General features: G+C 32.1%; 1 protein-coding gene across 1 annotated transcript in view; it reads right to left on the bottom strand.

Moving 5' to 3' along the window:
* Nucleotides 1-23,113, bottom strand: part of LOC113377657 (blood vessel epicardial substance-like) — a 42,724-nt gene extending 19,611 nt beyond the window's left edge. Inside the window, exon 1 of the mRNA XM_026618043.1 lies at nucleotides 23,004-23,113. Coding sequence (XP_026473828.1) covers nucleotides 23,004-23,055 — 52 coding nt within the window. The 5' untranslated portion in view covers nucleotides 23,056-23,113. The remainder of the gene's footprint in view (nucleotides 1-23,003) is intronic.
* Between the last annotated feature and the right edge of the window lie 749 nt (nucleotides 23,114-23,862).

The following is a 23,862-nucleotide window of genomic DNA, read 5'->3' as shown; positions in this document are numbered from 1 at the left end:
AGAATTCTACTTACAGCTAGTTATATATAAGATAAGTCGGGTTTTCCTTCCTGATGAAATAACTCCAGAACGCACGAACCGATTTCGACAATTTTGCATTCGTTGGAAGGTCTCGGGCTCCGCAAGGTTTATAGCTAAGAAAATTATTGGTGCATCGTGCCCTAATGCAAATTGCTGGAACTTCACGCACCGTAATTAAAAATTCGAGTAATGAAAATAATCTATAATTGTTTTAAATAATTTCAAATAGATTATCTTCTATATATATATATATATATATATATATATATATATATATATAAAAATAAGTCGGGTTTTCCTTCCGGACGAAATAACTCCAGAACGCACGAACCGATTTCGACAATTTTGCATTCGTTGGAAAGGTCGGGCTCCGCATGGTTAATAGCCAAGAAAATTAATGGTGTATGGCATCGTGCCCTAATGCAAATTGCTGGAAATTCACGCACCGTAATTAAAAATTCGAGTAATGACATTAGTGAGAATTATCAGAATTATGCTTGGTTAAGTCAAAGAGCAATTCTTGCCGCTAAGAAATATGATGTACACGCACAGAATTTCACCATTCAATCAAAAAATGCTGGCGATTTGGTATAATACCAATTCTGACTGGTCTTCCGTTTGACTTCAAACGATTGCAATTTCCAGTTCGCCTTGCGTTTGCAATAACAAGTCGCAAAGCCAATCGCTTAGTGTTTGCGAGATAAATTTCAAATAGATTATTTAGAGTATCATTGTTTTTCACATGGGCATTTATACGTTGCCTGTTCACGAGTTGGAAAACCATCCGCTTTGTTTGTGTTAACGTCAGACAAAAAAACAAAAAATGTGGTTTACCAAAGAGCACTTCAATGAAACGGATAATTTGCGGATTCACTTTTATTTACTTAGAGGAGTTCAACTAAAAAACTAATAGAATAGAAATAAATTCATTACTGTTGTATAATAAAATCAAAATTTTCCTTTTCAAATATAAAACAAACAAACAATTTCTTCATCTTTCTCACAAAACCATCTGATGGCGAAACGGAGTTCGTCGGGTTTGCTAGTCTATTATATAAAAATAAGTCGGGTTTTCCTTCCTGACGAAATAACTCCAGAACGCACGAACCGATTTCGACAATTTTGCATTCGTTGGAAAGGTCGGGCTCGACATGGTTTATAGCTAAGAAAATTAGTGGTGTATGGCATCGTGCCCTAATGCAAATTGCTGAAACTTCACGCACCGTAATTAAAAATTCGAGTAATGACATTAGTGAGAATTATCAGAATTATGCTTGGTTAAGTCAACGAGCAATTCTTGCCGCCAAGAAATATGATGTACACGCACTGAATTTCACCATTCAAGCAAAAATTGCTGGCGATTTGGTATAATACCAATTCTGACTGGTCTTCCGTTTGACTTCAAACGATTGCAATTTTCAGTTCGCCTTGCGTTCGCAATAACAAGTCGCAAAGCCAATCGCTTAGTGTTTGCGGGATAAATTTCAAATAGATTATTTAGAAAATCATTGTTTTTCACATGGGCATTTATACGTTGCCTGTTCACGAGTTGGAAAACCACCCGTTTTGTTTGTGTTAACGTCAGACCAAAAAACAAAAAATGTGGTTTACCAAAGAGCACTTCAATGAAACGGATAATTTGCGGATTCACCTTTATTTACTTAGAGAATTTCAACTGAAAAACTAATAGAATAAAAATAAATTCATTACTATTGTATAATAAAATCAAAATTTTTCTTTTCAAATATAAAACAAACAAAAAATTTCTTCATCTTTCTCACGAAACCATCTGATGGCGAAACAGAGTTCGTCGGGTTGCTAGTCTATTATATAAAAATAAGTCGGGTTTTACTTCCTGACGATATAACTCAAGAACGCACGAACCGATTTCGGCGATTTTGAATTCGTTGGAAAAATCTTGGGCTCCGTGAGGTTTATAGCAAAGAAAATTGAAGCCGTCCTCAAAGAGTTAATATCTGAAACTTTACTTAAACCTGAAAATAAAATTTATATACCTGGATATAAAATAATTAGAAAAGACAATAGCTGTATAGGCTCAAGAGGTATATGTATGGTTATTAACCCTCCGTCGGTCGGATATTTATTTACCTTGGAACGGTCGGAGTGGTTTGGCTGGACTACCGTTTATTTTACATGCATTTCTATGAGATAAATTAGTTTTTGGTGTCTTATATATTAACGATTATTAGTAATAAATATTTATAGTTTTGATTTTTTCTTTTTTACCATCTTTTGCATGTGTAAAATTGTAGTCGAAAAAAGTCTGGCCAGATCACTCCGACCGACGGAGGGTTAAAAATAATATTGAATTTACACAAATACATATTGCAGAATTGTTTACTACAGAAGCAATTGCAGTAAACATTCAAATAAACAATCAATTAATAACGTTCTGTTCTGTATACTTCCCAAATAATAAATGAGATATGCGGGATTTAGTAACATTACTTAATTTAAACAGTAAAATTTTAATTGCGGGAGATTTTAATTCAAGACATGAGTATTGGAATTGCAGTAATAATAATTCAAATCGTAGAAAACTATGTGATTTCCTGATTAACAACATAAATAATTATACTTTGCATTACACATCCTCCCCTACTAGATATGCGCTTACTAACAACATATATATCATTTATTTACCATGCACTATCTCAGAGACAAATTCTGACCATAACCCAGTTATTCTTGCAATTCCATATCAAAACAGCAAAAATCAAGTTAATAGTACAGCTGCTTCATTAACCCTCCGTCGGTCGGCGTGGTCTGGCCAGACTTTTTTCGACTTCAATTAAAAATAAAAAATACTTCTAGTAATCCTATCGACTTGAAATTTCTTGACTTTTCCTAAAATTTCATTAGCTGTCGATCAATGAAAAAATCAAGACGAAAAAATGTACAGAAGGATAATTATAAGGATATTAACTTTTTTATACTTCGAACGGTCGGAAAGGTCTGTCCAGACCACCCATACATTTTGTATGAAATATACGCTTTTTGATATATGTAAACCATTTTTCATGGTATTTTCTATTCAAACTGCGTTGTTTATATTCATTGCTATGTGTTCTAACATGAAAGTTAGTATTTTCATGACGAGAGTTCCTTGAAAACCTACCAAACTTATTGGTAATCGCAAACACTGAAAATCGGATGAGTAATGCACACATTAATTTCAAAGACGCCGAAAAAGAATAAATATTGTTTTTAAAAATTAACAAAAAAGCAACAATTTTTTTATATTTCTTGATTTTTTTATATAATCGTTAATACATAAGACACCAAAAACTCATTTATCCCATATAAATGCATGTAAAATGAATGAATGGTTCGAAGGTGAAAAAATATCCGACCGACGGAGGGTTAAATACATCAGAACTCAGAAGTAACTCAAAATACAATTACATTCAAATTACAAAGAAGCAAACTGGAAAGGTTTTTGATCATATGTAAATAAAAACATTACAATTATCAATCATATCACAAATACTGAACAATTAGAGGTAGCAATGGCTATGAATAGATTTATACCTAAAATTGTAACGAATAACTACTTCTCAATACCTGCTATATACTCAAACCCATTAAATTTTTTTTTTATTATTATTTTTGAACAGCAATCAGAACCTTACCGTTTATCGTATTTTTTTATATGGTAACCCAATGGGTAATCCATCCATATTTGATGATTTTGTTATTAGAATTAATCTAATAGGGCTGACATTTTATTGGTGCAGCAATGCCGGGCAAGGGCTATTTTCACTTGGAAGCATATTGCTATCTATATTTTCAAGTGAAAATCGTTGTCACTGCTGCCTGACAAAAAGCTGCTCAAAGTGAGTATCGAACCCGCGACCTCTGAAACAAGTGCCGTCGCTCTTAACCGCTTACCTACGGGCGAGCCCAATTAAATATAAGAATAAAATTAGAAAAATGTGGCAAAAACAGGAAATCCCGCTATTAAAATGTTGTGGAATAAATTAATCAAAGATATTTCAAATAAAATTATTAAACACAATAATAAAATGTGGAATAAAGACAAGCCAAATATCTTTGCTGACGTCTTTAATAAGTTCATAAATAGAATAATGGACTGGGAAATTCTGAATTTACGGATTATGTTAAAACAAAAATAAACTCGATATATTTAAACCATTAAGATCATCTCATAACTAAGTATACTACTCCAAATATTATTCAACGCAGAAAAAACAGAAGCGAAAACAAGCCCGGATGATATACAAAATATTGTATTAAAAATCTAGGCAAGAAAACTATAATATTGTTACGAATGTGTGGGTGAGGGCCCACACACGGATGTACAATAACACATTACTTCCCCTCTCCCTATGCGTGTAAACCATGTCCCTGATGAGGAATGTGTCCGCAGGCTGAGGGTGGTAGTCTGGATTTAACAGTCTTGGAGTCGGTCGTAGGCCCTTAGGGGTGTCGGGTCGAAAGATACCGTTCTTAAGTATAAGTCGAAGGGATGAGCGCGGTGCAGTGCGCGCAATGTTTTATCAAATTAATGTTGGTGATAATGTAAGTTAAAATAATGTTATGGGGGGCAGCGTATCGGAAGCTGCCCCAAAACTGAAGATAGACTTGATGTAATTATGAAATGTGATTAGTGTGATGCGAATCGGGATCCCGATGTATGAACATGTGATGGACACTGGTTGCGCCGTGGGTACAGAGATAAGTTTAGATTTAAGTTGTAGAGTTCAGATTGATTAAGTAGGGAATAAGTATGTAAATATATAAATACAGAATATTGTTTAGTTAAGTTACGAACAAACGCCTCTCATTACTTGTAGTTGTAAATTTAAATAATCTTTCAGCAGTACGCGATAAAAGGTAACAGTGAGTTTAACTGACTAACAATAAAATAAGGATTATAAATGAAAGAATTAAGAGGAATCCGTAACAAATGGTGGACAAGCGCCGGGTACTACTTTTCGTTGGTTCAACGATCAGATGATTAAATTAGCATAAATAATTTTGGTAATCACTCTGGTCCACCATCGACGGTAGTACTTACGATCTCGGTAATATAATTTTATTGTTAGTTAATTCGCGGTTATTTTTTCTTTTGTTTAAGTTTACAGTAGTGTCGGGTTATTTTTATTTATCGATTTTGGTTTTTGATTGTTCACGGAGATTCGGCATTTCTTAATTACGCGATAGATTAATTGAATATATTTTGTTGGAATTTACGTTTATTTTTGTTACTATAGTTGAGTGTACAAATGATTGTTAGAACACTTAGAACTGTACGTAAGCAAAGAATTTTGAAAATTAGTTGTTATTTTGAGTCTATAAATGGTATAGGTTGACGGTTATAGAGTTTGACGATGTGTTTAATGCGCGATTGTAAAGGCAGTTCGCAAAATGTGTTGGCGCGAAAATGAAAAATCACGTGGGTCGAGTGATTATTAAAAATTTAATTTATTGATGTCGAAGTGTTGTTTATAATAATTTTGAAATGCTGAATCTATTTATTGTATTTGTATTTTTGTTCGTTAACGTTTGTTTTGTTCGGTCGCGCGGGGTTGTTTTGTTTGATTTCGGTTTTCGGGAAAGGCTTTTGTTCGTGTAGAATTAGATACGTTTTATAGGCTAATTATAATTACCATCATTTTAAATTAAGATTATTAGAATATAAATTTTAAATTCGAAATTATTATAATTAGTGTATAGAAAAATGTTGTTCTATACAGATTTAGAATCCTTTTTTTTATTACGAACATTATTAGGATTGTTTAGCGTATTCTGTTATTCATAATCATTTTCTTAAACACCAATACATAAAATAATTTGTTTTTTTTTATATAAAGTTTATGATGATTGCCAGATACATTAAGTTATGTTATACAGTTAAGTGTTATTTCATGGAAATCGTTCTTGTGAGTAGAGTTTATTTTTTTTTTATATATATAGTCGTAAATATTTTAAAGAAAGTTATTTTAAAATATCATATTGCAAGGGTAAGATATCGTTGAAGTCCTTTTCTCTTAGAATTCGATTTCAAATCATAGACATTTAAGTGACGCAGCAAGATAATATTTATGTTTTTTTTTTGGTGTAAACATTTCATCCCTACGTTTTCAAGACGCCACAACGCGGGTGGCAAGTATATGTGAGGTCGAAAATGCCCAGACATCGTTCTCGTGTTGCGAACTTATGGACCCTATATGTCAACGCCAGGCTAAAAGCTTTTTTTTTTGGTTTTAGTACTAGATTTTTGAGTTGCGTAGATAGTTTTAAGTGTAATGTAAAAAAATATTTTAAAATTAGGGAAGATGTCTTTGTATGTATATATATTTTTTTGTCGAGTCAGGGGTTTACAATCGTTTTCGAATACATGTGGCTATTTTTAAATCACGAGCGAATTTCTTTTTCAGTTTAGTTTTGTTTGCACTATTGCGTTAGAGTATTTTTATTATGATTTGTTTTATCTCAAAATTTAGAGCAGTTTTGAGAATTGCGGAGTTATTCGCCTCCGTGCATATGAGGTGCCGAATATTTGTTTGGGAATGCGTCGAAAACAACGGCTTACAGGGATTTGAATTGTGGCAAATTTTTGTTAGGTCGATCACCACCGCCTGGATAGCTTGTATATAATTCAGTGCGAAAGCTCTTGGTGACACCGATTTTCGATATGCATTTGAATTGATCAGGATGTCTTTGGTAATTTTCAATTAGAGCGGACTTAGTCACCCCGATCTAATTGTAATCAGTCGAGCCCACTGACATCAAGGTCGATACGGCTCATACTGCCAATAGTGAAATGGGATTAGAAATGTAATTTTTATATTTGATAGTTTTTTTATGGTTGTTACTGTTAAAAAATACTTTGATGCTGTTTTTATTATTAATTTGTTTTTTGAATTATTGTTGAATTGTTTGTGTTTAGTACTTAATGATTGATATTTAGTTTTCGCGGTAGAAAAGATGGTTAAAGTAAACGTCGAATAAATTTTATTTTCTTTAGTTTAAAAATCATAGGTTTCTCGTCCCTTTCATTCAACCGGTTATGTTATTTTGCAATTATTCCATTAGCGCAACAAGACGGCAGTCACATGTTTAGTCAAATATAGATAAGGGAGATAGGAATAAAGGATTAAGGATAATAATAATGTGATAGGATCATAGTAATTATAAGATAATAGATACGTAGTAAAATTTAGTTGGATAAATTTGCGAACGGGTACTCTCTAGGTGAGACGGAACTGTTAGAGATGCGTAAAAAGGGGCGTGTACAACACGTAAGGGAAGACGAATGCAATGCGACGAAGGGACAAATAGAAATGCAAGTAGGGCTAGAGGGAGGTATAAAAAAAAATGCAAAAAGCCTAATAAGCGAAAAGGAAGAATGCATAAGTCGCTAGGATTTACGAAAAAGATAGGCATAAGTAGGAGAAAGTAGATAAAAAACAAAAATGGCGAGCTTCCGAATAACCCATAGGTCAAATAGTTAGAGGGTATACTAATTGTTTTTTTTTTTTTTTTGTTCAATGCTCGATTCGGTTTACAAACGTTTTATAATAACAGTAAGGTTATTTTTGATATAATTGTTATTTATTACACCTGTTGTTTCTTCGTTTTTCACGAGATTTATTATATAAAAGTAATTACTTGTTTATAAACTGTTTGTTCTTTTTCTCCTTTATACAATTAATGCACGCCCCGATATAATAGAGTTAAGAATAGTAATAATATAGAATAGAGTTAAGAATAGTAAGAATATATAGGTAAAAAAAAAGGTAGTAAATGCATAGGTAGCAAATTGTATGATCAAAATGGATTACAAAATAAAGATAAAAAAAGTGAGTTACAGAATAGCTCATAGTTTAAGTACTATTGAATAATTTGATAATTTGCATATTACTATAATTTAAAATAAAAATGCGTATGATTTTATTTTGTTTTTTTTCTCGTGAGTAAGTCCATCATAAAAAAAAAATTGCGCAATCGGACGAGTTGTATTAGGAATATATTTTTGTTAGAGATAGATAAATACGGTTTTGATAATTATGAAATTTAACCGTTTAATAATTCAGACAATGGTGTTATAAAAGAAGTTTGCTTAAAAAAAAAAATGAGGAGAAATTTACGAATAGGATTTTGAGTAAAGAATGTTATGAATAATTAGAAGTTAGAGATAGAATAGGGCGGTTTAACAGCAAGTGTAGAGACGTTGGTTTGTACTTTGGTGTTTCTTTTCCATCACTCAGAGAGCATTGGGCGATACTTTATAACCGTTGAGAATAATGTTGGGATAAAATGATATTGGGGAAAAAGATGTTGAGAAAAAAAAGATGTCCTTGTGAGGGATTCAAGGAATTAAAGGAAATAATTCGCGTATGAGAGAATACGACGCGAAAAGAGAAAATTGGGGGTTAATAGATGATTATTAACATGAATAGATGAATATTTTGATTTGGTTGTGAAAGTGGTTGTTTAGTTCAGTCGGGAATTGAGAAATTGTGTGTGAGTATGCATATTTTTATGAATGTCAGCTGGCCAGCTAAGTATAAGAGATAAGTATATTTTGATTTTTCCCTCGTTTTGAATGAAAATGTTTTAGGTTTTAATGCAAGATTTGAGTGAATATAAATTTTAAAATGATTGTTGTTTTGTGTTTGATATCATGTATGTGGGTTATACTAGGGGTGTTTAGAAAAAGTAAATTGAGAATAGAAATGGGTTTCGCGATTTTTGGGAAAATTTGGGATTTTACGGTTTTGGGGAAAGATCGCCCGGGCTGGTGTTTTGTTGTTGTTATGGTTATTGATTATGTATTTGATTTTGATCTCACAGCATGGGGATATGGATTTGGGCTGTGGGAGCACCCCCAGCGAGGGTTCTGGTGCTCTGAGTGAGACCGTTGAAGCGTGATACATCACATACAAGCTGATTGCTATCACGCTATCCATTTGGAAGCTTTGGTTGTTGATTATGTTATATGTATTTTAGTGAAATTTTGTGGATTTCACGCTAGAGCCGGTACTTTTTACCACATTGTACTGCCGCTAATGTGAGGTTTTTGAGCAGATATCCGCTCCCGATGCCTGCTCAAAAACTTCCGCCATCAGTAAGCGTCGCGCGACGTTGTGTGTTGTTTGGTTTTTATTGCTGATGGTAATTTCCTTCTGAAATTATAAGCGGGCGCGATGCTGCATCAGGTCTTTTATTGGATAGGCAAGGTGCTATGGGCATCTAGCACCGTTTGGAGCCTAGGAACACCGGGGAAACAAGCATTCCGACGGCTCACTTCTTGTTTTTATATTGAGAAGCGCACTTGCTGTACACGGTTTAATAGTGATAGGAATAGTTAGACTAAGGTAAAAGTAAAATTAGGTTTATGTTTGCGTTTAATAGAGTTGGGACCGCCGAATTCAAAACAGTCAGCAATTCCCGAATTTTAAAATAATATGTAGAGTATTCTAATTACTTATGTTCAATTTGACTTTTATTGTTCTTATTCTCGCTCTTAGTCTTACTCTTGCAATGCTTTTCTTTTGTTGTGTGTTTTCTGTTTTTATATTGTTGAAGTAAACATTGTTGGTAATAAGTAAGTAACTAGGTTTAGGTTGATTAAGAAACAAATGCGTTTATGTCAAATATTTATGTTAAATGTAAATTTGTTGTAGTTATAATGTCATTATTTTAAGTTTTAGAATCTATTGTTAGAATAGATTAAAAAGCTGTTGATAAAAAATATTATGAGATAGTGTTATTTTTTTTTAAATTTTGTAGAAGTAAGTGCTAAGTGTAGATAAGTTTATGTTCATTTTCTGAGTGTTTTTATGTTATTTACTTTTATAATGTTTGATAATTTTTAATACTTGATAAGTTCGGATATTTTTTTCATTAAATTTGATATGTTTAATTAACGTTGATCGATTTTGTTATTATATTTGAATGTAGTTTATGTAGGTAGTAATAAAAGCAATAAGGTTAGATCAAAGTTTTAACAAACAGTGAATAAGTAAAGTGGACTAAGTGATGTTCTTTTTTTTTTGTTTGTTATGACACTTTTTGGACAAATACACTAAACTGTTAATGTAATCTTACTTTTGGTTGAAATCTGTTGTGAAGTAATTTTGTGTAACAGTGCAAGAAAAAATTGAACGCGTGTACAACTACATTACTGAAACATCGCGACCCGAATTGTGTATCAGGGTGCTAGAGGTCGACGCCTGTGCAGATGCTATGCCGGATTTAGGAAAGTCTGAGCATACGGGAGAAGAGCAGACCGCAGATCGGACAAGTGGAAATGCGCCATCGATGTTTTATCCGGGGAGCAGACTGATATTGGAGTGCGCCACCTAGGTTCCGGAGCAGAGAAAGCTGGTGCAGCACCAGGGATGGAGTTTTGAAAGATCGAGGGCGATCTTTAGAGGAGGTGGGGTAGTGTTACGAATGTGTGGGTGAGGGCCCACACACGGATGTACAATAACACATTACTTCCCCTCTCCCTATGCGTGTAAACCATGTCCCTGATGAGGAATGTGTCCGCAGGCTGAGGGTGGTAGTCTGGATTTAACAGTCTTGGAGTCGGTCGTAGGCCCTTAGGGGTGTCGGGTCGAAAGATACCGTTCTTAAGTATAAGTCGAAGGGATGAGCGCGGTGCAGTGCGCGCAATGTTTTATCAAATTAATGTTGGTGATAATGTAAGTTAAAATAATGTTATGGGGGGCAGCGTATCGGAAGCTGCCCCAAACTGAAGATAGACTTGATGTAATTATGAAATGTGATTAGTGTGATGCGAATCGGGATCCCGATGTATGGACATGTGATGGACACTGGTTGCGCCGTGGGTACAGAGATAAGTTTAGATTTAAGTTGTAGAGTTCAGATTGATTAAGTAGGGAATAAGTATGTAAATATATAAATACAGAATATTGTTTAGTTAAGTTACGAACAAACGCCTCTCATTACTTGTAGTTGTAAATTTAAATAATCTTTCAGCAGTACGCGATAAAAGGTAACAGTGAGTTTAACTGACTAACAATAAAATAAGGATTATAAATGAAAGAATTAAGAGGAATCCGTAACAATATTATTAACCAAAATAGTAAATAGTATATTACAACCTAACTTTTCATTCGAGTTTCGACAGCCGTGAGGAGCACATCGTCCGCAGGTAGAAATTGAATTATTTTTGTGAAGTGTAAGTTACATAACAGATCATGGACACCGATAGTGCGCCGCCGGTACTAGTTGGTACAACATGTGGGTGAAGGAAAACGTCACGACTAAAGCAGATGAAATTATGAAGGAATTGAAATACTATCATAATACAGACGAAATCCCATTCACTTTACATGCGGAAAGTAGGGACAAAAATATTGGTAGATTACGTCCGATGGCGGTGGGTAGAATTTTTCATAAAAATTGAATTATTATCAGTAAAGAAATAGAAGACATTAGTTCCATTGGCAAAAATAAAATAAAAATGATATTTAACAACTACAAAAGCGCAAATAAAGTTATAAGGGATGGATAAATGCTGGATGTTTTTATATTAATCCATACATACCAAGGCACAAATTAGTAAGATCTGGGATTATATTTAATATTAACGCAAGCCTGGACAAAGAAGAAATTTTAGGCAACATTAGAAGTGTAAGCGAAATTATAAGCATTAGATGCCTAAAGAGTAAGAACAATGAGTCAAGAAAAACAAATTCGCAGAGAGTTAAAATATTATTTAAGGGAAATAAGTTACCAGAAAGAGTCTTCATTCATTCAGTCAGCTGTAGAGTTTCACCATTTATTCAAAGACTTATACAATGTCATAATTGCTGAAGATTTGGCCATATAAAATCTCAATACAAGAGTAAGGAAAGATGCAAAAAATTTACAGAAGAACACAAGATAGACAATGATGAAACGATGACTTTCATTAAAAGAAAATTAGAATTTATTATCGATAAATTAAGTAAAGGAGAAACAGAAAACAAACTTAATTCTAGTAATAATGACACCGGAACATATAGGATATCTTCGATATCCTAACGTTTTGCTAAACTTTACTTTTCTACTTCAAAATAAATTCAATTACGATTTCTTTACATAGTAACAGAGGCAGCAAAAAATCCTTTTTGTTTGATAATAAAATATTGATAGCATGTTCCTCAGAGACATGGCTAAACAAAAATCTTTACTACAATTATAAGCTAAAATGGACCTGAAAATTTTACAATTGAACTGCAGATCGCTTATAACCAACAAAGGCAGTATAGAATTCTGCCTTTGGGAGCAAAAGATACATATTGCATGGTTTTCTGAGACTTGGCTCAAGAAGGAATATGACTATTGTTTCAAAGGTTACAGAATATTAAGAGAAGATAGAAATGACGGTTATGGAGGTGCGGCCATTCTAGTAAAAAATAATATAGAATCCGAACTAGTTGGTTTGGTATTTAGCCTTGAGGCAAGTTACATGAACTTCCCGATCTGTGTAAATAATCTACTTAATCAATAAAAAATAAATTAATTTATGAGTGATTAAAAGTATTCCGAGTGGATTTATTACCCATGATTGAAAACGAGCGAACACGTTAACTCGGATTATTTTTTAAAAGCAAATTTTCAAAAATCAACAATTTTTATATTTGAACCAGTTTTGGTAGGACGTTAATGTTTTAGGTTCATTAAGACTAAGCACTTTTAATTTTAACAAACGTCAAAAAACTACTCATTTTCTCAAATTTTGATGGATTTTTAAAATTAAACTACTTGTCGTAAGGCCGTAATATTTTAGTAAGTTCTATAAGACCATGATATATATCGCCAAAAAAAGTTCCATAAAAATCGGCTTCAATTTTTTTTTCAACAGTTAATTACAAGAAAACTGCTTCGTAGATTTTCACCTAAAACCAATCAGTATCATTCCCAAATAATATCTTTTGAACAGTTTTTGATTTTTTAAAATCGATTCGGTAGTTTGAGGTTTGGCTTTTAAATTTATGCAATCGGTTCAAGCGTTTTTGAGCAAACGTCGATGAAAGTTTTAATTTTGACAGACGTCAGAAAAAGACGCTAATTTTTGCAAACTTTGACGAATTTTTAAAATTAAACTACTTGTCATAGGACCGTAATATTTCAGTATGATCTTTAAGACTATGGTATCTACCGTCAAAAAAAAAATGAAAATCGTCGAAAAAAAATTTTTTAACACTCTATTACAAGAAAATGGCCCGACCGATCCTTACCAAAAACTAATCAGGTCGATTCCCAACCAATATGTTTCGAACAGTTTTTGAATTTTCAAAATCGATTCAGAATTGCGGCCTAAAACGTGGACGAAAAATTTTTCACTTTTTTGCGATTTACAAAGAAACGGCTTGGCCGATCGTCGTACAAAAGTTAGAAACGCTAGTCCTCATCGAGATACATCAAATGTCTTTTAAATTTTTGAAATCGGTCTAGCCGTTTTTGAGAAAACGTCGCTTTACGTCAAAAAATCTGTTCACACAAGTTAAAAATTCCATCTCACTTTCCAGAACGATGTAATACAGATTTGTGCTCGATGTAATACAGTCATCGAGTTGAGTAATCCAATTTGTGTACTATCAAAATATTGTTCTCCAAACGCATTCCACTCTCTTCATAATATTAAAGCATATATTGATAATATTCAAATGCCAGTGATTGTTACTGGGAATTTCAATTGTAAGAACATTGCATGGGGATGTGAAAAAAACGATAGAGGGGGTGAGATACTCTACAATTATTTGGAGGAGATCAATCTTATCAGCTTGAATGATGGGAGACCTACCACCATCATCTCAGCCAGAAGAAAAGCCGCTGCGTTAGACTTAATTTTCTGCTCAGGTAACCTATATGATAATCTCAACTGGGACATTTTTCCTGACAGCTTAGGTTCCGATCATGTCACAATAAGTATTAAACTGAAGACTAGCTTAGAAGTCAACAGTTATCATTACCCATCACGAAAGTGGAACACAAAAAGAACGGATTGGAACAAATTTACATCGGAAGTAGAAAACATCCTTCAAGAAGAGGTGATTCCAGAAGATAATGAAAGTAAATACGATCAATTAATTAAAGTCATATATAAAGATGCTAGGACACACCTGGAAGAAAACAAAATAACTGGACTCAAACAACCCAAACCTGCTGCTTGGTGGGACGAGGAATGTAACATACAAATTCAAAAACAAAGAGACGCTTTTAAGAAAATGAAACAGGAATGGAATTATAAAAACTTCATAGAGTACCAGAAAGTAAACGCCATAACAAAAAAATTCTTCAAAAACAAAAAAAGAGAAAAATTGATGAATTTGACTAATTCCTTAGACGGCAATGTAAACTCATCCAAATTGTGGAACTTAATCAAATCCTTCAACAACAAAAATAATCGATCCATTCAATTCATTCCGGAGAACTCCGACTTCTACGAATCTATTCTAACAAATTTTGCTCCGGGTTCAGCCTAAAGGGAAGCCATGGTTAACATTCCTCATAATATATACAAAGATATCTTTAATTTAAACGCCAAATTTAATCTAGAAGAACTAAACCTATTTCTGAAAACTGAAAAGGATAGCGCTCCCGGTATAGATCATATTACATATATAATGTTACATAGGTGCCCTTTAAAGTTTAAACAACTTATCTTAGAAAACTTTAACTCTATATTATCCACATGCCGGACTCCTAAAGACTGGAAGAAAATACTGCTAATACAAATTTTAAAACCTCAGAAAGATCCAAGACTTGTAGAATCATACCGACCTATTGCTCTATTATCGTGCTTACACAAAACCTTCGAAGGCTTACTGAAAAGAAGACTTCAATATTATGTAGAAAATAAATCTCTATTAAATGATTGCCATATGGGTTTTAGACGTGGACGTGGTACAATAGACCTACTGAGTGTATTATCGAATGATATACACATCTCAAACTCAAGGAATGGATACTTACTATTAATAGCCGCAGATATCCACAAGGCCTATAATAATGTGGAGCACAATGTCTTGAGACAAAAATTAAATGGTATGAACCTTCCACAGAACATTACAAGTGTTATCATGTCACTATTAGATAACAGGGCAATTTACATTAAATTCAAAAATAAGATTGGTCCAAGAGTTATTTCTACGGGTCTACTACCTTTACTCTTCAATATTTATATGTCTGATCTTGACACAATATGTGTCTTAATGGAAGTATTCAAAAATAAAATCCAAAACTCTCTTATTAAAGTATCATCGTGGCTTAACGCTAACAATTTAAATCTATCTCCGACCAAATCAAATCATCTTTAGCAGACATAGAAAAATACCGAATTCTCTCGCCTTAAACATAGGCAATTTGCAGGTCAAATTATGTGACAGTATAAAAATTCTAGGAGTAACCTTCGATAAAAACATGTCATTCCAGACACACATCAGAGAAGTAGTAAAAAAATCGGAAAAAGGCATCAATATTATTAAAAGACTCTCAGGAACAAGATGGGGAGCACATTCGACCTCCCTTATATTCGTATACAAAGCCATTGTAAGATCGCATATTGATTACGGATGTCAGATTTATGGAGGATTATCTCCTAAGAAGGAGTATACTTCAGACAAAGTACAATTCGCAGCATTAAGATTATGTCTGAGGGTTATAAGATCAACACCGTGCAACTCCCTTCTAGTAGAAGCTGGCGAATCCCCACTAAAAATCAGAAGAGAAATACTTACGAACAGGTTCATAATTAAAAAGTGTAATTCAGATTACACGGTCTTTATAAAACAACTACAGAAGTTAGCTGAGTTGCATTATAGAATGATTACTGAAAGAATAAACCTACTACCCCTCTGATAACTGCTTTCTACTGCATCAAACCCTTGGAAGATATGACTTATATAAACAGTGAACTTCCAGCTTTTTTATTCCCTCAGAAATACTCTTTTTCCAAGAATTACATCTCTTGGTGTCAGGAACCTTACATTACACACGATTTCAAAAATCATATTAAAAACCTAGAATTTGAAGAATGGTTACAACACTATTACAAAGACTTTACAGTTATTTACACAGACGGTTCCAGAAGGGAAAACGACGTCGGCTGCGTGTTTTTTGTCCCTTCCAAAGATAATCAATTACAATTCAAGTTAGCTAGCTTTGCATCGGTATTTACAGCAGAGATAACAGCCATCAATGCGGCTTTAGAGTACGTCAAAAATGAAAAGCTCAGAAAATCAATAATTTTTACAGACTGCAAATCCGCTCTTTTAGCCCTGAACAAACCTAGAGAAGATGGAAATTTCTTGACTCTTGATACTATTTACAAAATAGAAGTCCTCCGGGATTCTGGATATATAATTAAGTTAGCCTGGATTAAAAGCCATTCCTCAATTTGTGGAAATGAACGGGCAGACAAACTGGCAAAAGAAGCATGCACTGCTGTAGTTCCTATGAAAAAGGCCCCAATAACAAAAGGATTGATAAGAACTCTAGGACTAAGTCAATGGCAAAACGATTATGACCTAGAATCGACTTCAAAGGGCTCTTTATTTAAACCTTACAAACCCCAAGTCACATTTAGTACCTGGTTCAGCAAACTAAATATGACCAGAGAAGACATTTCCATGATTAATAGAATTAGATGCATTCACACATTTTGTAGGTCTCATCTATACAAAACTGGACGAACACAGGACCCCTTCTGTTCCTGTGGACCAGAATTTCAAACAATAGACTACATCCTTTGGAAATGCTGTGTATTCAAAAGAAAGAGAAGATCTTCTGCAAGAACTATATAGGAACAATATAACTTTCCCTATAAACACGGCAATTGCTATGGCTTTGAACAAACCCAATATTTACAAAATTATACTGCATTTTCTACATAATTAATCAGGATTTGATCTATATATAGTGTGTATGTATATATTTATATATTGTATATAGCTATGTAAGTTTATATCATAAATTAGGTTCTATAGTATTTATGTAATAACAAGATTATTGAACTGTACTGTATAATGTACACCAAAATATGTGAATATTGCCAAATGACCTAACGGTCGAAGGCCAAATAAATAAATAAATAAATAAATAATAACTTAACTATTTTCCATCCACATGGTAAACTTCTAAAATCATACCTGTAAAGAAATCGAACAAGGACAGTGATCTACCCAACAGCTACAGGCCGTCAGTCACTTAAGTAAAATAGATGAGAAGGTAATTCACATTAGTATTAATAAGTTTTTATTAGAGAATACAATTATCCCAAATTTTCAATATGGGTTTAGAGAAAAACATTCTACTTTGCATCCGTTATCAATTATTACAGAAGAAATATTCTCAAATTCAACCAAAGAAAAAATAGTGCAATGGTAATGCTGGACATTGAAAAGACATTTGATACAGTATGGATTAGTGGTCTACTATTCAAAATGACACAAAGTTTCCAAATTATCTAATTAATATTATTAAGAGTTATCTCTGTAATAGAATGTATGTATGTATAACAATATATCTTCCAATAAACATATCTCTGCATGGGTACCTCAAAGCAGTATACTGGGTCCTGTATTATATTCTATCTTCGTCTCTGATATTCCAATTAATAACAACATCAGCTATTAATGTTTGCTGATGATATAGCAATCTTCCCTTCACGTACATCTGAAAACTCAAATATTATGCGACTCCAAAACCAACTGGATGAAATTTTAAAATATGCACATAAATGAAAAATTATAATAAATTATGACAAAACTGAATCAATTTTCTTTACCAAACAACGAAAAAACCCAATCACATTGCTATCACTTCAAGTGCACGATATTGTAATACCATGGAATAATGAAGTTAAATATTTGGGACTGACGCTGGACAGAAAATTTAATTTAAATGTACACAAAAAAATAAACTTAACCAAGCTCAAAAGATTTTGTACATGCTATACCCATTAATAAAATTCAGCAGCTGTCTAAATGTAGAAAATAAAAGAAAGTTATATCTAACTGTAATAAGACCTATCCTATATATAATAAGACCTATTTCAACATATCTGGTGTATGAGAAATATCCTGAATTTAGACAAATTACAAAAACTACAAAATACTGCTACACCTACAAGGATGATTATAGGACAATCAAAAAACCCAATCACAAAACATTATATAAGCACTGCATTTCTCCATGAAGCCACTAATATACCCTTCATAAAAACCTACATTGACAGTGTTTCAAAAAAGTACTATACTACATGTTTAGTTAATTAGAACCCTACCATAAATAACATTGGACGCATAAATACTTACAGGCCATGGTACTTAATAACTAATAGTCAATGAAGTAATTAATAATATTTACGTGTAAATAGTTATGAAAGTAATGTTATTAACTTCCCATAGCATAAGTTATAGTAATCGCAAAAAAATCGAAAATGAAAATTTGTATATTTCTTTCCAAGGTTTCCAGGGTTTTTAAACATTTTGGCATACCTTATTTTTAGAAAAAATGGAGGTATGTGTTTGTGCGTGTGTATGTGTGTGTGTGTGCGGATACAGATTTTATCGACCATTTCGGGAACACCGATCAACCGATTTGAATGATTAAAAAAACATTCGATTTGTATTGATAAGGAGACGTGCTGATTAGTTTTTGGCACAGGCAGGTCTAGTCGTTCTAAAGATATGGGACAAAAAGTCCAAAAAACGGTAACTCTTTTTTTAAAAAAAAACGGAGCATCCGATTTTAATAATTCAAAAAACATTTTACTTGTATTGACAAGACGAAGATCTGATTAAACTTTAGGGAAGGCAGGTCCGGCGGTTATGGACTCTCAATAAATATAAGTTAAAAAATGTCATTTGGCGGTCAAAAATGTTTATTGGACATATGCACATCAAATTATCAGATATTTTATAGAGATTTTAATAATGTGTACACATTTTATGTAATTTTTTTGGGTTCCGTACCAAGATTTTTAATTACGGCACAGGAAGTTCCAGCAATTTGCCTTAAGGCACGATGCCATGCACCCCACTAGTTCTATACTATTGTCGTGACATAGTTATTTATTAACCTTTGTGTTTGTTTGATATTTTTGAATGTATATATGTGTAATGTGTATTGAATGTACAAATATAATTTAACTTAATGTATTATTTTCAATTTTATAGATGTACATATAGTTTATAAGTTACGGTGCTTAAATAGTGTATTCAAATATACTATATGATTTATATTTCATACAATTTTTCTTCAATAAAAAATGAAAAATATACACAAATAATAATATTATATCGGCATTCGATTTTTATTTGTGCCACATATATTAAATAATATATGAAAATCCTTACCCATAAATACTCAGAATAACTATTGAACTAGTATACAATTGTGAATTATCCTTGATTAAAACGATTTCTGAAATGCGGAATTATTAATTTTAATATGTTAATTACTATATTACTACATTATACATTAAACAAATTCAATTGTCACCAAAATATAAGAAAATTGCAAATTGAACTGGTACAACAAAAGTGTAGTTCACCAAACATCAAACAAAACATAACAAAAAGAAAACAAAACTAGCTGTAAGTGGAATTCTGTCTTAAGGCAATTAAGGCATCGTGCCTTAAGGCAAATTGCTGGAACTTCCCGTACCAAAAATTATTATTTTTTTAAAAACGATTAACATTTTTGTAAAAAAAAATTACTTTGAAAAAATAAGATTTTTGAGAAACTATAAATTGGACAAAAAATTACTTTTTACAAAAAATTTTTTTCTTTATTTTGACATATTGTAGAAGATCTGAACTTTTTTTCAAAGCAATCGTACTGCTTTAACTGCATAGGTACAAAATATAAAGCGCGTAAGCGCCGCGTCGCTGTCTAACGCATAAGCATTGGTACGGAACCCATAAGAATGTTAACAAAATGTATACTTATTGTTAAAATCTCTATAAAATATCTGATAATTTGATGTGCATATGTCTAATGATCATTTTTGACCGCCAAATGGCTCATTTTTTTACTTTTTCCTCCATATCTCCGAAACCGCTAGACCTACCATCATGAAAATTTTATCGATTCTTCATCTTGTCAATACAAGTGACATGTTTTTTGAATTATTCAAATCGAACGCTCCGTTCTCTTAAAAACTGAGTTACCGTTTTCGGCACTTTTTGCCCCGTATCTTCGGAACGGCTAGACCTGCCTTCGCCAAAAACTAATCAGCACGTCTCCTTATCAATACGAATTGAATGTTTTTTGAATTATTCAAATCGGTTGATCCGTGTTCCCGAAATCGTCGACGAAAATTTGTATCCGCACATACATACACACACGTACATACATACATACATACATACATACATACATACATACATACATACATACATACATACATACACACACACACACACACACATACATCCATTTTTTCTAAGGTATGCCAAAATATTCAGAAACCTCTGAAACGTAAAGATATATAAAAATTTTCATTTTTGATTTTTTTGCGATTACTATAACTTACCCTACGGGAAGTTAAATAAATTACATTATAAATATAGATAGCAATATATTTCCAAGTGAAAATAGTCCTCGCCCGGCATTGCTGCACCATTGAAAAATATTTGCCCTATTACAGAAATTGTAATAATAATAATCGTACAGAGATGTGACAACTGATTGGGTTGCCATCTGTCAAACAGACTAGTATTAAGTCAAAATCAGCACAACAGCTATTACATCGGACTATTAGGTTCAGATTGCTGTTCAAAAAATAATTAAAAACTAGTAGGGCGCATGGCATTGGGCCTCAAGGCAAATTGCTGGAACTTCCCGTACCGTAATTAAACATTTGAGGAATGAAAAAAGTAATCAATAACTGTTTTGAGGATTTTCAAATAAATTATTTATTATAAATGGATACATACTGTAAATTTATAAGTGCTTTTTAAATTGAGTGATGAGCGTATTTTATAAACAACTAATGTGTACGTTTACAAGAGTCCATTTTTTTTAAATTAGATTTTTTTGATAATTTTGATTTTTTGATTTTTTTTCGTAGTATAACATTTTTTGTAATCTAAAAAACGTTTTTTTAAATATTTTGAGAATTTGGAAATTTTTGAAAATATTTGATTTATTATTCTCAAAATTTTGTAAGAAGTCAATTTTTTTAATTTCTTTCAAATTTCAAAAATTAGAATTTTTTGAAACTTTGAATTTTTTTGAATATTTGTTTTTTTTTAATTTTCAAGGTTACTAAATTTTCTGTAAATGCATTTTTTGCACACCATCTACTTAAGCAAAATATTTTTGAATTAATCTAATCGGATAATACGTTTTCTCAAAAACTGCATAACCGTTCCTACACCCTTTGCGCTCCATACCCCCGAAACGGCAAAATTGCCTTTTGCAAAAACGCCTCGCGATGAGTACGAACCGAATGATTTATTCATCATACAAATTGGTTGTATGATTACCAGTTATTCCATGCTGTCAAAAATTTCGAGGACATTTGTTTGAACCATATAAAAACCTCAAAATTAAAAATCTTGGTACGGAACCCAAAAAATTTTACACAAAATTTGTACACAATATTAAAATCACCATAAAATATCTGATGATTTGATGTACATATGTCCAATTTTTGACCGCCAAATGGCAATTTTTCAATTTATTTTTATAGAGAGTCCATATCCGCTGGACCTGCTTTCCCCAAAATTTTACCAGTTGTTCATTTCGTCAATACAAGTAAAATGCTTTTTGAATTATTAAAAGCGGACGCTCCTATCTCTTAAAAACTGAGTTACGGTTTTTGTCACTTTTTGCCTCGTATCTTCGGAACGGATAGACCTGCCTTCGCCAAAAACTAATCAGCACGTCTCCTTAACCACCCGAATCGAATGATTTTTGAATTATTCAAATTGCTTCATCCGTGTTCTCGAAATCGTCGACGAAAATTTGTATCCGCACACACACACATACACGCACACACACACATACGTCCATTTTTTCTAAGGTATGCCAAAATGTTCAAAAGGTTTTGAAACGTAAAGATATATGAAAATTTCCATTTTCGATTTTCTTGCGATTACAATAACTTGCCCTGCGGGAAGTTAATATATATATATACGAGTATATATATATATATATATATATATATATACGTATATATATATATATATATATACGTATATATATATATATATATATATATATATATCAAATGTGTTCATATGGGTTACTTTTAATGGAATAAATATTCAATCGTATAAAGTGGAAGTTTGTATTAGTACTCATATTCAAATTTTAGTAAAATAGTATGTAGAAACTTAAATCAATACATCACGACTACAATTTATTTATCTTACAAAATGAGGAAAAATTATAAATGAGAAATTTGTAATAAATGATTTTTTAAGAAGTGCACGAGTACCATATGTTAATATAAAATATTAGTTATATTTTTTGTACATTAATTAGTTAACTTGTAATTATGTTTAAAGCTGTTCCAAAATAAGGATTAATTAGCATTTTTTTTCTTTGAAATGAGATTTGTATAACTATTTTATACTACAAAACAAGTATATAATATATATAATATGCTTTAATAATGATTTAATCTACTCTTTTTAATTATTTAACAGGAATGTTTGAACGATGCCAATAACGACAAAAAACTGTACTGAACAATGTATTAAAACTAAACTAATTAATAAAAAACTAAAAATTAATAAAAAATAAAAAATACGTAATAAATGTATTAAATGGACTTTATATTGATATTAAGTATTAAAAATTTAAAATTCTATGATTTTAAACAGTTCAAAAATAAAAACTTAGCGTAGAAGTGATGAGAGCAAACGAACATTATACGATTACTATGAATAAATATTATATTCATTTTTTGTATAAAAAATAGCTCAATTTAAGCATGTTCTTCGTAAATTATTTACTTATGTCGCCCTGACTTTGGTGCATCTTGGTTTCCAGGAGGGTTTGTGTCATCACTGATTCCACATTTTTTTCCCTGTGGTGTTAAGTAAGGGTAGTAATAGTTTCATCGATTTATATTTTAATAAAAGACTTTCCATTACAAAGCACTGTTATGATATTCCATTAACAAACATTTCACTATTGTTATATAAATTTATAAATTGATGTTTAACGATTACTTTTAGAGAACAAAGTGATGAGCTCAAACATTGAGGTCGTATGCAAGCCGTCATAATTCTACAAATTTTTCAAATTTTTTATAAAATTTTGTTGAAGTTATTCTAGTTCACTGAAAGTTTTTGCACATTTGACAATTTGACTTGAACACTTAATCATTCTACACACCACACTTTTTTATGAATTCTTCATTTATAGTGAAAAATTAATAACTGTAATACATTGTTAATTTTTATTATATATAAACTACAGCTTGTAATTTTTAATAATATTTTTAAAATTATCTTTTCTACTAAGAGCAAAAATTAAAAATAAATAAATAGTGCTACGTTCACTTGTATTTATTTCATTTCAATATGCGATTGTGCAAAATATTCCTTTCATTTATTACGATAACATGACACGCCTTGTGTACTTAATGCGCATGCTGATATTTCAGTTTATACAACTGAAACACCGCATCGAATATACAGTAAACCCTCGCTTTACGCGGCAAGTGCGTACCGTGCAGAATGGGGAGCGTGCTAATAAAAACTTGTTTTTAACATACAATTCAGGCTAATTCGTAGTGCGTTCCATGAACACACTAAATTCTAATATTCTCTAGGCCTAGGGTGCGTTCTATGGAACCTTATATTAGCC

The sequence above is a fragment of the Ctenocephalides felis genome, unplaced genomic scaffold, assembly GCF_003426905.1.
Source record: "Ctenocephalides felis isolate EL2017-DRISC unplaced genomic scaffold, ASM342690v1 CF-g0.4_SCAFFOLD_01886, whole genome shotgun sequence".
In the NCBI taxonomy this organism is placed as follows: domain Eukaryota; kingdom Metazoa; phylum Arthropoda; class Insecta; order Siphonaptera; family Pulicidae; genus Ctenocephalides; species Ctenocephalides felis.
The sequence above is the reverse complement of the archived record's forward strand: the minus strand, read 5'-3'. Positions and strand labels throughout refer to the sequence as shown.